General features: G+C 45.2%; 3 protein-coding genes and 1 non-coding gene across 6 annotated transcripts; 3 read left to right on the forward strand and 1 right to left on the reverse strand.

Moving 5' to 3' along the window:
- Positions 1-534: 534 nt before the first annotated feature.
- LOC118234138 (epidermal retinol dehydrogenase 2-like) lies at positions 535-11,945 on the forward strand. 3 transcript variants are annotated; one of them, XM_035430512.1, is made up of 7 exons: positions 535-877; positions 1,386-1,725; positions 3,154-3,285; positions 4,120-4,219; positions 4,544-4,688; positions 5,948-6,073; positions 10,504-11,945. In XM_035430512.1, exons 2-7 carry the CDS (start codon positions 1,405-1,407, stop codon positions 10,598-10,600), a joined length of 921 nt encoding a protein of 306 aa, XP_035286403.1. In that variant the 5' UTR covers positions 535-877; positions 1,386-1,404; the 3' UTR covers positions 10,601-11,945. The 3 variants fall into 3 exon arrangements, with proteins under 3 accessions (XP_035286403.1, XP_035286404.1, XP_035286405.1); XM_035430513.1 differs by having other exon boundaries at positions 1,395-1,725; XM_035430514.1 differs by lacking the exon at positions 10,504-11,945 and adding an exon at positions 7,641-8,084.
- Positions 11,946-12,868: 923 nt separating this feature from the next.
- LOC118234135 (tubulin alpha-1C chain) lies at positions 12,869-17,895 on the reverse strand. Its single transcript, XM_035430505.1, has 5 exons — positions 17,558-17,895; positions 15,309-15,531; positions 14,738-14,886; positions 13,450-14,130; positions 12,869-13,332 (listed from the first exon to the last, which is right to left on the reverse strand). Exons 1-5 carry the CDS (start codon positions 17,558-17,560, stop codon positions 13,039-13,041), a joined length of 1,350 nt encoding a protein of 449 aa, XP_035286396.1. The 5' UTR covers positions 17,561-17,895; the 3' UTR covers positions 12,869-13,038.
- A 2,016-nt stretch (positions 17,896-19,911) lies between these two features.
- LOC118234139 (40S ribosomal protein S20-like) lies at positions 19,912-22,453 on the forward strand. The gene is made up of 4 exons (XM_035430515.1): positions 19,912-20,068; positions 20,768-20,867; positions 21,583-21,656; positions 22,148-22,453. Exons 1-4 carry the CDS (start codon positions 20,066-20,068, stop codon positions 22,328-22,330), a joined length of 360 nt encoding a protein of 119 aa, XP_035286406.1. The 5' UTR covers positions 19,912-20,065; the 3' UTR covers positions 22,331-22,453.
- On the forward strand, positions 20,955-21,016 carry LOC118234777. The gene has a single exon (XR_004766721.1). It is a non-coding gene; the product is annotated as a small nucleolar RNA U54 (small nucleolar RNA).
- Positions 22,454-22,712: the final 259 nt, after the last annotated feature.

Raw genomic sequence — 22,712 nt, forward strand, 5'->3', positions numbered from 1 at the left:
AAGGTATAAGGACTGTATGACAGGCAATTGCACTACGCACCCAGCAAACTACGGATAATCACATGTTTTATCACACTGCTATCAACTGACGGAGTTTATAACCACCGCTCTTGCTCCAGGGGATTTAGAAATGTTCAAAACTTTCAGAGTGAATTTATTCAGCAGACGAAACGTTCGAACGTAAGAGAACGGTGTGCTTGTTGCAGAGGCAACGTCATTGCAGGTATCCATATAGCGCTGAAACGTATACCGGATTTACCGCCATCGAGATATACAAGTAGCCTAATCCAACAATTGGGCTCAGTGAAGTCATGAGCGTATAGACATTATTAAATAAAAAAATCAATTTGGAACGTATTTTCTTTCCACTGCGCAAACTCACAAAAACTTTCATAAATTGACATAACCTGAAGCCGGTCGGTGCATGAAACTGAAGATTGATGGGATAACCTATAGCGACGTCCTTGACGCGGTCCACAATGCATTGCGCGAATTGACGCATGGCGATTGGACTGGAGTTCTTATTTAGCTCTGTGGTTAAACACTATTATAGTAAGTGGTGGTGCTCGTCTGGAAATACGCGTCCAGATTTGCTTTGCCGGCGATAGGAACACAGTGAGGAAAACCCGGTTGCGTTTATAGTGAAAACGTATGTTATTTTAGATAAATGCACAGCGGCTTCGCCTTGTCCGTGGTCTACGCTAAGCTGTAAAAGTGATGTTTTAGGACGACTGAACTTGCTTTAAACCTTTAAAACTTTGATCCGGCGTGCACCGATACAATACATCGATACGTTTTAGCTGAATTCGCTGGATGCAACGTGCGTTTCGGAAGGACGATTAAACACGTATCAAAGACTCAGCCTAACCTTGTTGTGGTAAGTTTTTTTTTTTTTTTTTTCCCCCACATGAGCTCTCAAGTGTAAAACAGTATCGCTGTGGTGAATCTGTATCTCAGAAAACGTTCTTTAGTAATATCCAACTAAGACAACATGAATACATGGCAAAAATAATAAAGCAACAGGTATTTCATTCTGGAATCCGCCGAGTTGCGCAGTACTTTTGTAAAAATAAATAAATAAATAAATAAATAAATGCTAATATCGTAGCCCATACATTTTAGCCATACGGTTATATTAAATGGGTCTTTATAACGCATTTAAGGTTGTAAAGTAATTTGATATGCCTAAGGAACGCATCATTCAGTAGTCATGCGCAACCTTTAAACACAACGCCAGGTCGTTTGTTTTTTACTGCGTATCAAGACTGACAGAATTTACATAAACGTCGCTAAATAGGCCTGTATTAGGCTAGCCCAGCTGGTCTGAAGGCATCTGTTGAGTTACTCGTGATTCCTGTCTGTTTATTAATGAAACCATCTTTCAGGTCTTTCTGGTCCGCAAAAATGAACTTCTTCCTGGAGACGCTGCAGCTCGTGTACCTTTCAGTCTACTTCATACTGGAGGCGTGCTTCAGGTTCTTCGTCCGCGCGAGGCGGAAGAACGTGACCGGCGAAGTGGTGCTGATCACGGGCGCGGGCAGCGGCATCGGGCGGCTGTTGGCGCTGGAATTTGCCGGGCTGGGGGTGTCGTTAGTCCTGTGGGACATTAACCAAGAGGGCAACAAAGAGACCGCCCGTCTCGCGAGGGAAAAGGGGGCCGCCAGAGTCCACGCATACCTGTGCGATTGCAGCGACAAGGCGGAGGTGTACAGAGTGGCCGATCAGGTAACGACGTGATTTGTCACCTGCCTCAACTCTCCCCAGGTGCGATGGAAGCATCGGTTGCTGCGGGAGAGGTGGATTTTGAATTGTGATGCATTGTTCTTCTTGATCCATTCACTATATTCACACTAAATATACATGTATGTATTAAATACACCTAATACTTAATACATGCACCAACTTCACATTTAGTTCAGCGTGTTAAATAGTTTTTAAGTGTGCACTATGGCTGCTGGAAAGTAATGTTGAGTGATGTTTCGTTAGCTCCAGTGAAGGGTGGAGCCACAGGGAGCAGCTAGTCACAGACTACCTTGAACCAATCAGAAGAGCAGCCCTCCGCTGCAGAACGCAGTGGTTCATGTTGATGCCTGCAGGCTCGTTCCGTCTATTTTGGGTTTGAGGAAGGCTCAGGGTTGTCTGGCTCAGCGATTTATCCCTAGACGTCAGGGATTTTAAAAAAATACATAGGGGTTTTTCAGTAAAATGTACAAATACTGCCTATGCAAAGCAGATGCTACAGCTTGGGTGTGCATCAGCAGGACTTGAGAGAGTCCCACCACTGCATGCATAGAGGCCGTTAGTGAAAATGGTGGCCATGGCTGGTTTCCTGTAAAGATGACTTTCCTGGCAGTAAAGGGAGTTTCTGGAGTGCGTTTGGCCAAAACTTAAGTGTCCAAAGCAGCTTCCATGTCCATTTCACCTTGATTGACAGTCAGGATTTCTCTTTGAATCGGTTGAGTGATATGATGTCCTACCACCTACAGACAGATACTGGAGGCCAGGGAAATAATGTGTGTGTATGCAGGCTCACACGGGTGTCCTGGAACACTACATCGATTTCACATGAACCCTAAAAGCGTGTTTTAAGATGTCGAAACCGGTCGAGGTGCATGGATGAAGAGGGGTTATTGGCATTTTGAAAGGCCTGTGATGTGAAGGAAGCTCTGGCTTGTTTTGCCAGCGTTGTCCTTGGGAACACCCTTCACTGAACCAGGGAAATATCAACAGAGCACTCCCCGGCCTGCAACCTGACTCCTGACCTTGCCCCAGGCCTTTCTGATGGCTATTCAGCAAGCACTGTTGGGGTTTTCTGTTTTTGTCTTTTTTCTTTAGAGTTATTTTTATTTCTTCTGAATAGACTGGAATAGTGGAATTTTACACTGGCATGATTTACATGTGTATGGGAATGGCATGATTTAAATGTGTATGGGAATGGTATTTTTGCTGTAAAATGTTGGCTCCCGAGTTAGATTGGTAGCAATTTTTACTTTGACGTTGGTGAATTTTTTTTCATTTGGCTGGACTTGAAATGGCTCTCCCTGCTTGGTTTTTGGTGAAACGGGTTTGGCACTATCGCAGAGATTGGGTTTTGGTTTAATGGTTTTCGCCACTGGCCATGTTTGACCCCCTGCCCTGCTCGTTTGGTTTTAGGTGAAGCAGGACGTCGGGGACGTGAGCATTCTCATTAACAACGCTGGCATCGTGACGGGCAGGAAGTTCTTGGACGCTCCGGATTCTCTCATTGAGAAAACCATAGAAGTGAACACCATGTCCCATTTCTGGGTAAGTCCCAGGATTCTTACCCCACAGGTTTTGGAAATGTGTGTGTGGAACACAAATTGATCACATGCATGTTTGTTACAACATCATACATTATTTTACATTATCTTTAGCCTGGGTGCCACACACTCTGAGGTTTAGCAGTGGTACCTAACAGGAGATTTTCACACTTACCAGCCCAGTTACCCATCCTCTGCACCGCCCTTTGGATTGTTGAGTTTCTGGGGTCTTGTGTGGATGTAATAAAATATGTAATATTTGCTTGTTAGGATCTTTGTTATTGAGAGCATGATTATTTGCTGCCATGGCCTTGTTAGGTCTGATGGTATTTGGTTATGGAAAAGCAGGGCTGAAATATCACACTTTTAATCCTGAAATAAACGTGTTGTGGTGTTAGAGGTGCACAAAACCCATTTTCACGAAACAAAACAAAAAAACAGGAATTCTCTGTTCCCAACCTGTTACCAGCCTGTCATTATGATTTATTCATGTGGGGTTTTGAATGAACTTTTAGTTCTTGAATTACAAAGCACTGCCAGTACATGAAGCTTTGAGAATTTTCAATGTAGGTTTAAAAAAAAAAAAAAAAAAAAAAAAAAAAACAAACTGCCAAATGGCAGTTGCCCTGAGTGTGTTTCCCTGCGAGTGCGTGTTGCTCTTATTTTATGCATAGACTGCAGTGCTATGTTTGGCATCGTCTCGGCCTGGTTGTTTGAGCGCCTGCCCCTCCTTGTGTACCCGTTGCCTCTGGTCATTTGCACCCGTTTCTGATGCCGTTGCCACCTGACTGAGATCGAGCTGAATTTATTATTTCCCCCCCCCCCCCCCCCCCCCCAGACATACAAGGCCTTCCTTCCCCCCATGATTGCGAACAACCACGGCCACCTGATCAGCATCGCCAGCTCCGCCGGGCTCATCGGCGTCAAGGGGCTCGCAGGTAACCACACCTGCGCCAGTCCTCTTCCGCGCTTTGGGTTGTGCTCACACACACGCACACAAACGCATGCACACCCTGTTTATACAAGTGTGTCCATCGCTTTGTGTAGATCTCACTCTCCATCTGTCTCTCTCCCTCTCTCTATCTCTCTCACTGTCTCTGTTTGTCTGTCTCTGGCTGTCTGTTGCTCTCTCTCTGTTTGTCTGTCTCTCTCCCTCTCTCTGTCTCTCTATTGGTCTCCCTCCCTCTCTCTGTCTCTCTCTGAAAGTGCACCACACTGGAGCCTGGCCTGTTTACTCGATGCTTCTCTCTCTCTCTCCTCAGATTACTGTGCCAGTAAGTTTGCAGCCATTGGATTTGCGGAGTCTGTGGCTCTGGAGCTCTTGTCCACTGGAAAGGACGGGGTTAAGACCACCATCGTCTGCCCGTACTTCGTGAACACGGGGATGTTCGACGGCTGTAGGACTAAGTAAGTGAACTGTAGCTGATTCAGCCTGTTTTATGACTGACTGAAAACTGCGGTGTGCTCTGCGTCTTCGCTGACCTGACCCTGGACTCAGAGCGTTTGTCCAGAGCTGTGCTAGCCCTAGCTGTGATGCATTTCATTATGTCCTCAAACCCATTCTCTCCAGGAAGCGGTATGTCCTCAGCCTCCCTCTGACACCAGGGTGCTCGCCTTTGTTGTGGGTTTGCGTCCTGACTGCTGCTCTCTGTTGTGATGCTGAAGACTCGGAATGCCTCCTTTCTTTAGCCCTTTCAGTTTTCCCAGGCACTCCGTATTAGAGAGCCTGCTGAAAGTAAGGTGGTGACCTCAAACTCCTTCTTTTATAAAAGCTGAAGAGTCATCGTGTCTGCCGATGCGCATCCTCAGCGCTCCTAGCGGTCGGTCTGTCTGGCACCTTCCGGTGGAAGCAGATTGTGAGAGACGAGCTCCGCTCTTGCTGGGTCGATCTAATTTAACACCGCCGCCGCTTTTGGGTTGGTCCCTGGGCGGGTGTGGAGACGGAGCTGGGGCGGGGGGGGGGGGGGAATGCAATGCGGTTTTGCCCTGGTGTGAGGCAGCGACCTCGGAGGGCTCGACCTTTGGAGACGCTGCGGTGAGTGGTGGGGGTCCTTTGTTAGGGGAAAGAGGACTGGCTCGTGATAAGATCATGTGATTGGGGGGGGCGGGGTATTTTGGGTTTCTGAATTCCTCTGGGGCATGTAGGGGTGGGAGGAGGCCTTCAGGTCAGGGCACAGGAATTTCAGGAGCCCCCCTTTCCACCGGGTTGTAGGAACTAAAAGCGGGCAGAACTACTCTCAGCTGTTCCTGAAGCGTGTATGCGTTTGCTTTCCCCAATTATTTTGCTTCTCCAATTATGGCCTTTTTCTTTCCCCCCCCAATCGTGTTTTCAGTTTTCCCCTCCCCCTCCCTCCCCCCCTCCCATTTCCACACGCTGTTTAGCTGAGTGGTCTATGCCCAGTTCAGCTGAACACCTTTTCGTTACGGGTTGCTGACTCTGAACGTCGTCCTCTGAGCAGATACTGTTCCAGGCTTGCACCTCGTCTTTGGCTTTTTGTTTTTTTTCTTTTCCCCCTTCCCCCTTTCTTTCTCATGGATGGATATGTGATGAAAAGCAGCTTGTGGATCTGGCTTGTAACTCCCTTGCATTTCGCCAGCTGCAGATCCTCCACCAGGGGGAGCTGTTGGCACTCACGGTCTGTCCTCGTTTCCCTCTTGCTGTCCAGGTGGCCCAGTGTGCTTCCCATCCTGGACCCGGACTACGTAGCGAAGAGGATTGTGGACGCCGTTCTGACCAACCAGGCCTACCTCCTCCTCCCCAGAAGCCTCTACTTCCTGATGGGCTTGAAAAAGTGAGTTTTTATTCTCTTTTCTTAACCTACACCTTTCATCTTTGCTGTGAAACCCTGTCAAAGGTCAAAGTGAAGTAAGTTCAGCTTGGTATAGTGCCACAGGAGGTTAAGCGTTTGGGACTTTGGAACAGTGTTGGCCAGTATACTGGTCGAGTGACCAATAGCAGCCCTCCAGAGGGGGTCTGGCGTGTGCTCAGGCCCTCCCAAAGGAGGGTGGGGGGGGGGAGGAGGACTACAGCAGTTTGAGGGATCGGACACAACAGCCACCGAGTGCCTGGACCGTATCCTGCACCTGCCCAAAACCGCCCCTGTGCTCTCTGTGCACTGCAGTTACGCTCATGAGCAAGATACTTTTGACCATGTAGTGTATGTGGACACCTGACATCCTACAAAATTATGGGCATTAATATGGAGTTGGTCCACCCTTTGCTGCTATAAGAACCTCCACTCTTCTGGGAAGGCTTTATACTAGATGTTGGGGCATTGCTGCAGAGATTTGCTTCTGTTCAGCCAGAAGAGCATTAGTGAGGTCGAGCACTGATTGGACGATTAGGCCTGGCTCACAGTTGGCTTTCCAACTGATCCCAAAGGTGTTGGATGGGGTTGAGGTCAGCGCTCTGTGCGGGTCAGTCAAGTTCTTCCACACTGTTCTCGACAACCATTTGTATATGGACCTTCCTGTGTGCCTGGGGAATTGTCATGCTGAAACAAGAAACTACTGGGAAAGCACAGAATCTTCTAGAATGTAATTGTATGCTATAGCATTAAGGTTGTCCTTCGCTGGAATTAAGGGGCCTAGCCCAAATCATGGGGGGGGGGGGGGGGGGGGGATGGTGGTGTGTCCAGACTTTTGGTAATGCAGTGAGCCTAACCAGGGGGCTATTTGACAATGCAGGAGTTGTACTGTGTTTGTTTGTAACCAGAGACGAGAGGGGGGAAAAATGCAAATGTTTTGGCAGCATTATCCAGATGAGTCAAGCGTTCTGCACATCCTGTGGCTGATCCTGCAGTCAGCCTCTGCTTGTCCTCACGTGCTCTGCGTTTGAACCCCATTAACCCCCCCCCCCCCCCCCCCCCCCAGCCATCTCACCTTGGGGTCATGGGGGGTGGGGGACTGAGGAGGAAAGGCGCTTCTTTTAACAGCCAGAATCTAACGGTTGAGTGCATGGCTGGAAGTGGAAAGTCCGGGGGTCAAAGTAAAAGTCCTGCCAGGTGTTTCTGCCACCCATGAACTCAGCCAGCTGATTTTGTTTAATTAGTTCTACATCCTGGCTGAAGAATTGCGCTAATTTAGCGAATCCGAGTGACCGGAACAAAATACTGGGGAGGACTTTTACTTTCTAATCCTAAATTTACCACCTCTGATTTGGAGCTCGAGTCAGCAGGTCTGTTGTTGTGGAAACGGGCAGTTGGGGTTGTAGGGAACAGATATGTGTGGAGGAGCAATTGGGAGCATAGCGCAAGAAATAAAAATATTTTTAAAAATAAAATTAGAATTTAATTGATTTTTAGAATGCGGAGAGCTACAGTGCGTACAGCTAACTCTGAGCTGGTTCTGTTCCTGTAGTACCTTGGATTGGAGGCAGGGGGTGCTGGTGGGAAATTACCTGGGTGCGTTTGAGAGCCTAGCTGACAGTGACAAGCAGCACTGAGTCGCTATGGAAATGGACTGATGACCTCATACTGGCTGAGCGCGGGCACTGCCACAGGAAGCGCGTGTCTGAGCGAGAGACTCTTACTCTGCATGTGCCTGTCCGTTTCTCTGTGCTAGAGCAGCTGTGTCTGCAGACTCTGTGAATTTGAACAGCATGACACATTTTGCTGGTGGATGGGTTGCACTAGGGTGTGTTGTGAACTTGATGGGGGGAGGGGAGGGATTAATAATAATAATGTTTTGTATGTTTTGCAAATAAATTTGAGTTGCCTCTCTGTCACTGTCTTGCTGGTGAATTGTAAAGTTGTATCACTTGACACTGATCGACAGGGTAGAGAGACCGATCGTAAGATTACTGCAGTTATTTTGAATACATTTTTCCCCGTCTAGATGACAATTTATTTTTCTCCGTCTACCTCTAACTGCATGTCCGTGTGACACACAAGCAGCATCTGAAAGGCACGTGTTGGAGCTGGTGAAATGCTAGCTGTAGGAACTGGCCTGTTTCCATGGGAACTGGCCTGTTTCCACGGGTCCCGGCCTGTTTCAGAGTTCAGGCCAGTCCTGCCTGCCTTTGCTCTGAGTGCAGACTGTAGAGTCCCTTTGTTTCACTGTCAGAAGTGATTTACCGGTGAAGCAGCCACAACATCTGTGGCTGTTATACTTTCATTCTGAAATCACCATGTTTTTTTTTTTTTTTTTTTTTTTTTTTTTAAATTTTTATTTTGCACACAGAGTTGATCAGATGTGGATTCCATTTTCAATTTTCGAGCCTTGGATTAAGAGGGTGCAGGGCACCCTAGGAGAAACATTTGTCAAAGGGTAAAAAATTAACAATGGCAGTTTTAATTAGCGTTTGTAGCAGTTTCAGCCATTTCACAAGTGGTTATAAAGACAGAATGAGGCACCCAGCCCATAATGGTATTTTTAACGAGATCTATAAACTAACAAAGTGGCTGCAAAGTCGAGTCGACATTCGTTTTTATGAGACCATGTCTCAGTCACATGGTGCAATCAACTCAACTGCAAAACCAGCCCTGTCTGGGCCAGAGGGGAGGTGGGTGCCTGGGAGGTGGGGTAAACCAGTTAGCAATAAGAGGTATGGCAGCTTGGTAGTTTAAAATTATCTATAGGCAAAACTGACTTCAACAAACCATTTTGTGGATCTTAATTTAAGTTAGTATAGTTTCTAATTTATTAAATATACAATGATTCACTTCACTATCCAACTTTCCAACTTCACTATCACTCGATACGGTGCCATCGCTGACGGACGAAACTGGGTTGCCACGGCGATGGTCCCTTCCGCAGCAGCAGCGTCCTCATTGTCAGAGGTGCAGTGACTGAAGTGTTCTGGGTTCTGTGACCGTCTGCTATGAGTGTCCAGAGCCTGGGCTCCCTGTTGAGCGGTGTGCAGTCGCTACTCTAACGGGTTCAGCTGCTCAATAAGCGGATTCCTTTCATCACAGAACGAGTGCTCCATGTCGCATCCTTTGGGTATTTTTTAGAACCTACTGCACAAGTCCAGTCCTGGTTTTTTTTTTTTTTTTTTTTTTTGTTCAGACTAGTACTTGATGGTTTAGTTTTGCCAACTGCTGTAAGCAATGGTGGTTCCCTTTTTTTATTGCACTGGCGTGAGTGTTTTGTTTTTATCATTTATTTTTATTAAATTTTTTGCAAAGTCCTGCAATGGATCAGCCCTCTTGTACGCCCTTTTCCGTAACCACTGGCACAGACTTGCATGAGCTTTCCAGAGCTGTAAATCTGGGTTACATTTACACTCTTTGCTCATCGCTGTTTATCTTGTATATAGAGTAATAAAAACTATACGCGACATTGCCATTTGAAACGGTAATGCCGTTTCTTTTTCCCCCTCAACAAAGGTGTTAATATCCTTTAAGATCATTTCTTGGCATAAATAAATAATTCTCATTGTCGGCACCTTCATCAAACGATTCACTGCCCCTGCGTTTTCTAGTATACATGTGGAGGATCCTTAATTCAGTTTGTGCTGAGGGTACGTTTTCTCTTTGGAGACCACGCCAATCTTCAGATAATACATGTGTCCGTTGTGTGTGGGTGGTGATTTGATAAGCAAGTATATGGCCCTGATTGAGTGTGTGCATCTGGCTTTGAAACCCAGAATGGTCTTTATTGTAAATGCAAATTCCGCCCTTTTTGTTCAGTGCTTTCATCCCACACTGCTGCCGAATCAGGCCTGGGCAGAGCTGCTCTTTCTTCAGGCTGTGCACTGTGCTGATGTCTGAATGCATCCTCCTTAACTGCTTTTTTATGCCTTCGCGACTGCACTGCCATCGGGGTGTCATGTTTTCGGGTTGTCCGTCCGTCCGTCCGTCCGTCCTGATTCTCGTGAACGCGATATCTCAGGAACGCTTTGAGGGAATTTCTTCAAATTTGGCACAAACGTCCACTTCGACTCAAGGATGAACTGATTAGATTTTAGTGGTCAAAGGTCAAGGTCTCTGAAATCCTGTTCCCCTGGAAATGGTGTATAAACATCTACAGTATCCTGCAAGTAGCTGTTCAGCCAACAGTCTTTGTCCTTGCTTTACTGGTAGAACCATTGACTGTTGAAACAATGGTGGAAGGAATTGCATGTTTTGCTAGTTTCTATGGTGCTTGAGCAGCGCACAAACCGGCGGTAGTTTGTGTTGCTGTGGCTACGTGTTTCCATGACTACACTGGCAAGTGTTCCGCCCGAGAACAGTCAAAGCGATCGTTGCCCTGCACTCACTCTACGGTGTTCTCTCCACAGCATTGTGCCGGCAAAATTAAACGTCATGCTGGGCGTTTACTTCGGCGCGTGCAATTTCATGGACGCCTTCAAAGGACGAGCGAAGAAGGACCAGTAAGCCGCGAAAAAAGATCTGCTATGGGGATGGCGAATCGTCGCGTCACGTTGCAAATTTAAATATGCGTGCCTGATTTTTAATGTAGATCATACAAGTCTACCTCTAGAAGTAATGTCATAATACAGTGGTTGTAATAGAAGGTAGAAAAGTTTGAATTTTAGGAAATTCATTTTTTTTGTGGTGTGACTTTATTTATCCGTTTATTTTGTGTGTGTTCTTTTGGTCATTGTAGACTAGAAACATAAGAAACAAGGTCCCCAAATGACCAATAGCCCTACCAAGTCTTTCTGTTGTATAACTAGGCATTTTTCACGCTAAAAATGTTTTTTTTAATGTCAACTGAATCAAATAAGTTTAATATCACAGCATTTGTTTTTGTTTTTTTTTTTGTTTGGTGGGGAGTCTGTGTGTGACTTCTTAAAATGATTATTTTGATTGCATTCCTCCTTAGCTAAGGTACCGACACAAGGGGAACTTTTTTAATGAATCTCAACGCTAATATCTGTGGTGTCAGTCACTCACACACATGGATTTACTCGCCTTCTGTTTAAACATGTGGTTAATAATGTTTGTTAATATTATGGGATTTTTAAAAACCACAAATGTTTTGGAGCAGAGTGACATTCTATCCAACAAGTGTTTGTATATGGTAGACGGTCATTAATATATTTCAGTTCTGTTCCAAAGTTAAAATGCTTTCTTATCCTTTAAAGTTCAAACACATTTTCTTTTATTGTTTGCATTTATGGCCAGGTCTATTTCAGCATCGTCTCCATACACCAGCACTTGCACAGGGAATGTCATTCTGCTTCAGAATGTTTGGGGGTGGAAAAAAAACAAACAAAACAACGATGAAGAATGAAAGTTTTTCCACACTTGATTTGTTTCCGCAGTGCCTCTTGTGTTACACGGTGGTTAGAGGGGGTCAAGGTGGTGACTGTGCTGTTATTGCCAATGTCTGTTCTGAGAAGTGATCTATGTAATGGCCCACTGTAAGTGGAATGACTGTAGTTAAGTGACTGAAGTGTCTATCGTGGCATACTGACTAACAATGTGAAGACGATTCAGAATTTGTTTGCTTTTGAATCTTGAAGGTTTACAGTTTTTCAAACACTGGGGGTGAAAAAAACAGTCCAGCAAGTTGATCACTGGTTGACTTTTTTTAAAAGAAGTAATTTTAACGAAATAATTTTCATTACTGATTACAGCCTCAACAAATGTCCATTTATGCTTTTATGAAGAAAAATAACAATGGAAAAAGTTGTACGTTGTACTCTTGTGTATGTATGCTTGTTTTGTCAAATGGAAAAAATAAAATTGAAAACCAACTAATTCATTCAAATAACCAATGATATGGTTTGTACAAAAAAGATAAAGGGAGTTCTGGAAAAGTATCTGTAGTAGTAAAATTGTATTTCCTACCAGCTATATGATGCTGTTAACATTTTGATGGGTTTCCTTTTAATGCCCACCTTAAGTACCAACCTTTGCGAGGCAAGATTGTTCTTGAGGGGGCCAACAGCACCCCCTGCTGGATTCAAATAAAGGTGCACCACTGAAGCCCTGTGTGTACAGCAGGCCACATCTCAGACCTGCGCACAGTATTTGCTGTTTTTTTTTTTTTTTAGTGTTTGTGCTCTTTTAAACACAAAAATCATTGATGATCATGATTATAATTCAAGTCACGGATTTGCTAGTGTCTGTACACTTTGTTTACAAGGCCTACATTATGGTGCTGATAAAGGAATGCTCAAAAATCTGCAGACTCTGCAGCCCTCTGGGACAGGTGTCAAACCTGCAGTCCTGTGTATTGCACTCTGTCTCCCCCTGCTGGTCTACATTCCACTTTACTAGCAGGGTTCAGACGGCTTGGCCCTCCTCTTTCAAGCTGGTTTTCCTTATAAATGTGTAATAGCAATCATGTCTGATGAGCAGGTAATTGTGGCATTTATCATTTTTATATTTTAGGAATTCACGTGTGTCCTATGAAAAAATCAATCTCACATATTTAAGGACTTTTAAAAAGTTGTAAATATTAATGTCAAAGATGTATATAATACACCGTTAAATGTATTAGATATAGGATGAATAGTCTAAGGATCCAGTGCATGTGGTGACTTTTTCCGCAAAGCAACCAGACTAACAATTAACATTTGGCAGATCTTTCTGAGCCTAAAACGTATGAGTCAAAAGTGATTAGTCTAATCCCAAAAAGTCCAGAATTCATCTCATATTTCAGTCACATAGCAGAGGGAGAAACGCAAAGGGTTTCATTACAGTAACGTCAGCGTTTATTGAAGCAACAGGCAGGAACAGTGCAGTAAACGGTACAGCGGGAACAGAGGGGCAGAGGGGGGAAGGTTTAAACGCGGAACGCGGCAGGGGAAGCAGTCAAGCGTGGGTCTCAGTCGCCCGGGACGTTCGGTGGGCCGCCTCGCTCAGTACTCCTCTCCCTCTTCGTCTCCCTCCATGCTGTCGGCCCCCACCTCCTCGTAATCCTTCTCCAGGGCGGCCACGTCCTCCCGCGCCTCGGAGAACTCGCCCTCCTCCATGCCCTCGCCCACGTACCAGTGCACGAAGGCGCGCTTGGCGTACATCAGGTCGAACTTGTGGTCCAGGCGGGCCCAGGCCTCGGCCACAGCCGTGGTGTTGCTCAGCATGCACACGGCCCTCTGCACCTTGGCCAGGTCCCCGCCCGGCACCACCGTGGGCGGCTGGTAGTTTATGCCCACCTGAGAGAGAGGGGGGGAGGGAGGGAGAGAAAAAGAGAGAGAGGGAGCGATGGGGTTAAACTGGAGCTGAGAGGGAAAAGCCACAATCACAGGCCAAGCACTTCTCAGATTGCTCACCTTGAAGCCGGTGGGGCACCAGTCCACAAACTGGATGGTGCGCTTGGTCTTGATGGTGCCGATGGCGGCGTTGACGTCCTTGGGCACCACGTCGCCGCGGTACAGCAGGCAGCAGGCCATGTACTTGCCGTGGCGCGGGTCGCACTTCACCATCTGATTGGCCGGCTCGAAGCAGGCGTTGGTGATCTCGGCCACGGTCAGCTGCTCGTGGTAGGCCTTCTCGGCGGAGATGACCGGCGCGTAGGTGGCCAGGGGGAAGTGGATGCGGGGGTAGGGCACCAGGTTGGTCTGGAACTCGGTCAGGTCCACGTTGAGCGCCCCGTCGAAGCGCAGGGAGGCGGTGATGGAGGACACGATCTGGCTGATCAGCCGGTTGAGGTTGCTGTAGGTGGGGCGCTCGATGTCCAGGTTCCGGCGGCAGATGTCGTAGATGGCCTCGTTGTCCACCATGAAGGCGCAGTCCGAGTGCTCCAGGGTGGTGTGCGTGGTCAGGATGGAGTTGTAGGGCTCCACCACGGCCGTGGACACCTGGGGAGCCGGGTAGATGGAGAACTCCAGCTTGGACTTCTTGCCGTAGTCCACGGACAGGCGCTCCATCAGCAGGGAGGTGAAGCCGGACCCGGTACCCCCCCCAAAGCTGTGGAAGACCAGGAACCCCTGGAGGCCTGTGCACTGGTCCGCCTGCAGAGAGAGGGGTCCCCCTCAAATCATACTCACGTCCTTCATCACTTTTCGATTACATCTCACACATACATGCACGGTTTTTAGGGACTTCTACTAAAGGGCAGAAAGTGAAACATTTTAGAAGAAAGCATGTTAACAGAAAGATAAAGGACTAGTTTAGCTGGATGTCATCTGAGCTGTACGTGTAAGAGGAGCAAAACACTCCACCATTGGTCTCCATCTCACAGTATCTGTATATGTTCAGCCTGCTCCAGCGTCTGCAGCTAACATTGCAGGGACCATGAAACTCATTTTATTTTCTTCACCAAATGTTCAGCTCACCAAAGGATTTGTTTGTACTATAAAGTCAAAATGACTTAACTAGTCTAATGACATGTTGTAATGCTGTAGGAACACGGAAAAGGAAAAAATGAAATTGATCTTCTACACACAGTAATAAAAATTCCAAACTGTTATGAACACAGAAATAAAACTTTATAGCATACACAAAATAAAATTTACTACGACTATGAGACATTACCAAGCGTTGACAAAAAGAGAACATTTTATTACATCCATTATTGTGATTAATGTGATTTCTGCAGCACTGTTCTCAGACACACACCAGTTTGCGGATCCTGTCCAGCACCAGGTCGATGATCTCCTTGCCGATGGTGTAGTGCCCGCGAGCGTAGTTATTGGCGGCGTCTTCCTTGCCGGTGATGAGCTGCTCGGGGTGGAACAGCTGCCGGTAGGTCCCAGCGCGCACCTCATCTGAGGAGACACAGGGCTCAGAGACTCAAAGGGCTACTTCACACCAAAATTGTGACCGCAGTGTTCAAGTGTGCAGTGTTGAGAGTGCAGTGTTGAGTGTGCAGTGTTGAGAGTGCAGTGTTGAATGTGCAGTGTTGAGTGTGTAGTGTTGAGAGCAGTGTTGAGTGTGCAGTGTTGAGAGCACAGTGTTGAGTGTGCAGTGTTGAGAGTGCAGTGTTGAATGTGCAGTGTTGAGTGTGCAGTGTTGAGTGCGCAGTGTTGAGAGTGTGCAGTGTTGAGTGCGCAGTGTTGAGAGTGTACAGTGTTGAGTGCGCAGTGTTGAGAGTGTGCAGTGTTGAGAGCACAGTGTTGAGTGCGCAGTGTTGAGAGTGTGCAGTGTTGACAGCACAGTGCTGATCTGGCTCCAGGAACACCAGGCTTACCGATGACAGTGGGCTCCAGATCCACAAACACAGCCCTGGGGACGTGCTTGCCCGCGCCCGTCTCGCTGAAGAAGGTGTTGAAGGAGTCGTCCCCTCCCCCGATGGTCTTATCGCTGGGCATCTGCCCGTCTGGCTGGATGCCATGCTCCAGGCAGTACAGCTCCCAGCATGCATTGCCAATCTGGACGCCAGCTTGACCCACGTGGATGGAGATACACTCACGCTGCAAGGAGAGTGGATGTCAAATCTTCCTATTGCCTTGAAATAAAATATTTTCAAATGAATGCTTTTTACTGCTGCTTGTGATCAGATTATTTTTGGGTGGGCTTACGTAACCTGAAATCGGATGTCAAAAAGCACTGAAAATACATAATATGAAACGTTGCCTTACACATTGCATGCGTTCAGATAAAACATTCTGGAATATCAACATCTCAGCACTTTGACCGTTCTCTAATAACCATCTTGAATTGTTTACTATGAATATCATTATGCTTCATACAGCTCTGTGAAAACCAAATATTACGCACTACCTTTAGCAGTTCACTTACAGTGCTTTCAGACCAACCTAACCATCCCACACACAATGGGTCAAATGAAGGTTGAATTTCATAAAACTTTTTCTGTAAACCTTTTCGACACTGGAGCGTCGTCAATTAATTCAGTTTTACATTCGTGTGTGTGCAGCAGTAATGCTGTATTAGTTAGTGATATAAAGTAGAATGTACAAATCCAATCCAGCCACTACCCCCAAACCATTTGTCAGTTTTCACAAATAATTAGCTAGTTCGCATCTCTGCAAAATACATTGCGTTATTCCGCCAGGGAGCGACCTGGAGAGCAAAATTTTGCTTGACCAAATAAATTATTTGAAAACCATGTTAACCTATGCTTTAGCTAAGGTGGACATTTTAATCAGCCTTCTTTGCGGGCCAGCTAGACCGGTTTCAGCCAGTTTCGAGGATACGTGCGATTTCTGTTATTTGAATGACAGTGGCAGTTTTCATAAATTCATACAAACGTATTATATCATAAATATTAAAGAACTGTTTGTTTTAAGGTATAATCCGAAATTTGACTGATGCATTAAACTAGAATAAAAATGCGATACAAATTATCTACCGAGCTAAGCCATTTTCAATTCAAAACCTAAATAGCTTTTTTGCAAGTGGTTTGAGTGCACAGAATTCTTCCATCAGGCGAACGTTAAAGGAGTACCATGGTGATTTTCACACTTTCTCGGTTTTATGTGCTATTTGCACAAGAGGCATTGAAGAAACACAATGAGCAAAGTATTAAATATGTCCGTTCTGTATTTTTAGAGAAATATGCGTTTTAAATTCATCATCCTATTTTCAACCGGTTGAGAAAGTTGTCATTTTTCTACGTCACGAATACAGTAACCACTCCTATTTCCACGCCCCGTAAAGAAATCTGACAGGACACACCGTCCTGCTGTTCAGACAATGCAAATATTTGACTAACGTTAGGTTCACTTAAATTAGAGTGCCTTTAGATTATTTCTGGTTATATTCATTTAGCTAGCTAGCTAACGTTAGCTAGCTAGGAGGTTTGCTTTCATAAGGCAATGCTATCGATAACGTTAGCTTGCTAGTTTGCTTTTATGAGGACGTTATAGTTGTGCTTTCATCTTAACTTGGCTAGCTAGATAGCAAAAATTATAACTGGATATAAGTCAACGTTCTTACCTTAGCTATCTATCGATACTTGATATACTACTAAGCTAGCTAGCTAGTGAAAATTCAGTCTCCCAAAGAGAGCGCGTATCATGGGGGTAGCTATGGTAACCGGGCACGGTCTGTCAATCATAGCTAACTGACAGTTCTCATTACCACGCCCAGACGGTTCGGGTGAATTTTTATAGTGGGAAATTTAGGCTTAGAAAAATACGTTTTAAAGTACATTGAAATGACTGAAGAATAAAAAAATTATGCACATTTGTTTTGTTGTTGCCTGAAGACAACTGGGAAGTGTCACGTTCAACCACCATGGTACTCCTTTAATATGTAAAGCCAATCCAATAGCTACTCAGACGAATAAAAATCAACGGTGATTTTTATACTAACTGGTTATTTGCAAATGCTTGACATAGCTAACAAGATACAAGCTAATTTTGGCAACTGAAATCACATGTCATTAATGGCCACTAGCTTGATAGCATAACCGTACCTACTAGCCAACGGGCCTAACCTGAAAAGTGACTATCCAAGCACCCACATTACACTTACCATACTGAAGATTAATTATTCAAAACAAGAAAATATGAATATGTGTACGTATAACTCTTATATTGAGTTATTTCGGGGTCAAATATGTATCGTGTTGGAGACTATTTACAGTCACACGTTAGCTAATGTTAACATTAGTTGCGACGACGGAGAGGCGGCAGATCCGTTTTCCGTTAGCTAACCAGCTACGCTGCGCTCCTGCGGTTCACAATCGGAGGGACAGCCACCTCTCTCATTGGCTAATTTAAACAGAAAGCTGTTATTCTTTCATTCACTGCAGAGTACGCCAACGGCCACTCGGCCTTTAGGATTGGTTTCATGTGGATTGTGGGATGTAGTTTCTCACGCGCGCGGTGCAGGAACAGTCTGTAGGCTTCTGACCTTAATTTAGATCTAGATCATGGTAAATTTTAAAAATGTAAAGTTGATCAGTCGAGGAAGGGCTTGTTTCACTTTGATAGCAATATCTAGTTTTAGGCTGGCGCGTCTAAATCAGAAGTACCTGAGATCCAGGTGGCTAGTTGGTTGATTTGATGTGCTGAATGGCAGAGCGCTCAGTGTATCGCCATCTACCGACTGCAACACAGCATGGAAGTTAGCAACCTAACTTTAGTTATTAGCTAGACTAGCTAAGCTAAATCGCTTTTCAACAGCTACATGAAAATCGCATACGTCTACGCTCGAGAGTTTCATGGCAGTTACTCCAACTCTTGTGCTGATCATCGATTAACTTTACTGTACCCGAGTATGACAAACGCGTTTGTTTGCTTCTGGTTTTTATCTGCCATTCTGATGTTAGAAAATGTTATGTATCGTGTGGCATATGTAAGTAACGTTAACGTTAGATCACTTGTCTAACATCTATAGTCTACTGCGCATTTCTATAGAGCATTCGTGTGTCACAGAACATTTAACAAAATACAATGAAAAACACGAACTTATTTCACAAGAGATGGCTGTAGTCTATCTGTGCTTTCGGTGTTCCTTGTTCAACCGAGCTAGCTACGTTCCTCCTGAAATTCATCCATCCTGAGTGAAGATTTCATAGGAATGGGCCTTCATTGACCTTAATGTGAACTGCCAGTTTTTTTCAGCTTCAGTATTACAGTCCACGTGTCAGTGCCTTTTATACAGTATGTGGTCAGTGCTCCAGTTTTAGGCAAAATTGAGTGATCAATTAGAATAATTAATTATGTATATTCATATGGAACTCACGGTGCTGCAGGTATGTGGTATTCCTTATGAAAAACTGTGATTACGAAGTGATTACATCCCAATGTAATACAATTTAATTTACTAGTTGTCTCTATCCCCAGTTGCAGTTATGTGCACTAAAATTTTGGCAATACAACTGGCAAAATCGTAAAGAAAGAAGTAATGGTTTAAAAAGAAAAACAATTATACCTGTTTAAAGTACATGAGACATTCGGGCGCACAAACATATAAAGTTTCCATTTCTTTCATGATTGGTTGGTGGCCTCAAGTGACATCAAGCCCATGAACGCCCATGTGATTTATTTATGAACACAGGGAATTGCACATGGGGGTGTGGAAGACAGGTGTAATGGTGGACTAATGCAAAGGGGTTTTTAAAACTTGTGCAAGTTCTGCTGGAAGACGCAGTGTTGGTGGCGTTTTTATTATTATTTTTTTTAGTTTGCCTCATCGTGGGGGGCCCCGAAGTCAAGAAGAGCTCCGGTGTGCGCTGGAGCAGAAAACGGCCGTTTTTTTAGTTTATCTTCATGCCCGTAACAACGCCACATAGCCGCCGAAGCATATAAAGCTATCCCCTTTTCGTGTTCTTTTTTATCGCACCGACGGCACACCAAATAGCACTTTCACGGGACGTTGGGACTGACTTGGTATTTTAAAAATAACCTAACAATAACCAGCGTGAGCTATTCATCTAAGGGGGGGAGCAGGACTGTCCGGGGAAGTCGCAGGTAAGCGGGATCAACCAGTTCTTAATTTTCTTCCTAGCTAAAACCCTGCAGTATACACATCCTTTTACGTTGCAACCGTTTCTCACGTTAATCATAGAATACATTTCGGGTTTGTAACATACCGTACAGTATATGTACTAATAAACCTACGGAAATATGTTGTCATATTTGTAAAGCTGGTGAAATTATGAAATATAACGGTTTGAATAAAAAAAACGTCTCATGATTCTTCCATTTCGTGAAGACAAGCATGCATATGTTTTCAGTGTTCTGAAAACATGCCGAAAACTACTATGTAATGTCTAGAAATCACCTGGTACACCGGCGACTTTCAGCAACAAATTTCCACTTTACGACAACTTGCGTCTACTGAACTTGCTCGTTGCAACACAACACCGTTATTTCGGTCCCGAGACAGTCCCCGGATGAGGTCAATAAATACCGTAGAGTAGGTTTAACCCGTCTTTAGGAGAAGCCTATTGTGTATGAGATTTGTGTCCGATTCCTGACTCACCGCTGTTCGAGTTCATTTCAAACGAATAAGTCGGTCAGGGACATTTGAAACATGGTAAGAATAAAATAACAATAACATTTGATGATTGTTTATGTCAGTTTGCTAACACAAATATCCCCGCACGTGCACGCTGATCTGACAAGCTAGCTATGTAGCCAAGGTTGGCAGCTAGTTATCGATGTAACAAATGCATTTACATGGCCACGGAAGGACGCGATTTCCGTCAATACCTCCCACGACACACCGACGAGGAGGTTTGTCTAGCTGCCTGTCTCATGTCCCGGACTAAGCCATCAAACTTTAAATCGGTGAACTTTTCCATTAGTTAGCCAAGTAGCTTGTCTCTGACGTTTAGTGGGTGGCAGTGTATAATCTGTAAGGAGCTGCTCTTGTAGCAAGGTCACAGGTCTGATTCCCGGGTAGGACCCTGCTGTTATACCCTTGAGCAATGTCTGCTAAATGCCTGTAATGTAATATCCATACATCCCAGTTTGAGAGCGTTATCGTATTGACGTTAATGTAATCACTGTAGCTAGAATAAGACGCAATTTGAATGTGGGGAAACGCACCAATACAGCCAATTCATGGCTAAAAAGTTATTTGTGATTAAACATTTACCGTCTTGTGTCGGCGACATTGCTCACAATTCACAAATGAACCGTCGAGTTTACGGGACAATGTAGCTGTAGTACCAAGCTTGACATATGTATTTGTAGTGTCAGGATGGTAAATGTTGTTATACCAAATTTGCAGGCCTTTAAAGACACCGGGAAAGCACCCGTAGAGGCTGAGGTCGCAATCCACCGCATCAGGATCACACTGACCAGCCGCAACGTCAAGTCACTGGAGAAAGGTGATATGTTTGTCCTTGAACTAAGGGGACTGTTTTTTAGAAGCTATTCAGTATTTTGATGCACACATGTAACACAACTGACTTTCCTGGGAGGATGATTTTTTAAAATGATGACCTGTGATTCATCTATACGCTATTCTGAGCCATGGATACGGTTTTAATTTTACAGTTAAAGGTCAAATACATTTTTCTCCACTGAACTTGAGCTTAGTGTATAGGAGCAAGGTTACATTACACCCATGTCTGTCGGTGACCAAGGTTTTGCTCTCCACATTTTGCCGTAAAACTCAACGATTGGTTCAAATCTGGGAACCTATTTTTGGTTTTATGAAGCTCCATCAGTAGCTGCAGGAGGGATCTGAAATTCCAGTCCTGGTAGAGCCACAGTGCATGCTGGTTACTGTGGTTTCAAGTCAGACAGCTGCCAATTTAGGTCAGCCAATCAATCACTTAGTCACTTAAGTTCTGATGAACAGAGGTGGAAACTTCAGGGGTCAGAAAATAAGAGTCCTGCCATGTGTTTCTTCCACCCATAAGTAGTTACACCTCCTGTCTGAAGAATTGTGGTAGTTAGCAAATCCCGGTGAGTGGGACAAAATACTGGGAAGCTCTTTTACTTTCTGAATCTGGATTTTTCCTCCTCTGCTGATGAGCTCCAAAAAACAGGAGACACTGCAGCCCTCCAGGATCTGAGTTTTAGATCCCTGTTCTACAGTGTGCACGGACCTGATTCGGGGGGCCAAAGAGAAGAACCTGAAGGTGAAGGGGCCCGTCCGCATGCCCACCAAGGTACCCGGTCTCCTCTGCCAGTTCTGGGGCCTGCTGTCAGCTCACGGGGTGTTCTGCGTGCCCCTCGCATGCAGTTGACCATCTCAGAGATGACTTTGTGGAAATTCTGTGTGTGAGTGGGTTTATGCGTCGCTGAAATTCTGTGTGTGAGCGTGTTTGCGCATCGCTGAAATTCTGTGTGTGAGCAGGTTTATGCGTCGCTGAAATTCTGCTTGTTACTGAAATTCCGTCACAGCTGGAAGTTACAAAAAAAATAAAATTCTATGATGGCGTCTTGCTACTCAAACTCTCAGTGATGGCAGCAAGCTATTGAAGTTCTTGCTCATGGCAGCATGTTGTGCTGCTGAAGTCTCACTGATGGCAACATGTTGCTGAAACTCTCATTGATGGGGGGCGGGGTCTTGCAGAAGCAGACTCATTTAACACTGAGCTCCAAAAGTTCTGTTACCCCTCCCCGCCCCCCCCCCCCCCCCCCCCCCCCCCCCCCCCAGACTCTGCGCATCACCACGAGGAAGACCCCCTGTGGCGAAGGCTCAAAGACCTGGGACCGCTACCAGATGCGCATTCACAAGCGCCTGATCGACCTGCACAGCCCGTCCGAGATCGTCAAGCAGATCACCTCCATCAGCATCGAGCCCGGCGTGGAGGTGGAGGTCACCATCGCTGACGCCTGAGGTCACTTTCTACGCTCTGCAATACATTTTTTTAAAAAGCCACCGTTTTATTCCAGAGTTTGGCCTTTTTTCCATCCTCCCATTAAAGGAAAACCTTAATATGCCGGGTTCATTAATTAAGAACAACTTGTATCTCTTCTAATTATAATAGTTAGACGGAGGGGATATAAATGGAAATGAGAAAAAGGTAAATTTAGCACAGGCATGAGACAATTTTTATGCAGTCAGTGTGTGGAATACCCTGCCAAGTGGAGGTAGATTTAAGACCAGGCTTGACACGGTGTTCGATACTGTCTAGTCCTGTAGGTAATCAGAGCACTAGGTACTATTTATTTGGAAAAATGGTGAGCATTGTTGGGCTGAATGGCCTGTTCTTCTCATT

This window comes from Anguilla anguilla, chromosome 8 (genome assembly GCF_013347855.1).
Source record: "Anguilla anguilla isolate fAngAng1 chromosome 8, fAngAng1.pri, whole genome shotgun sequence".
In the NCBI taxonomy this organism is placed as follows: Eukaryota; Metazoa; Chordata; class Actinopteri; order Anguilliformes; family Anguillidae; genus Anguilla; species Anguilla anguilla.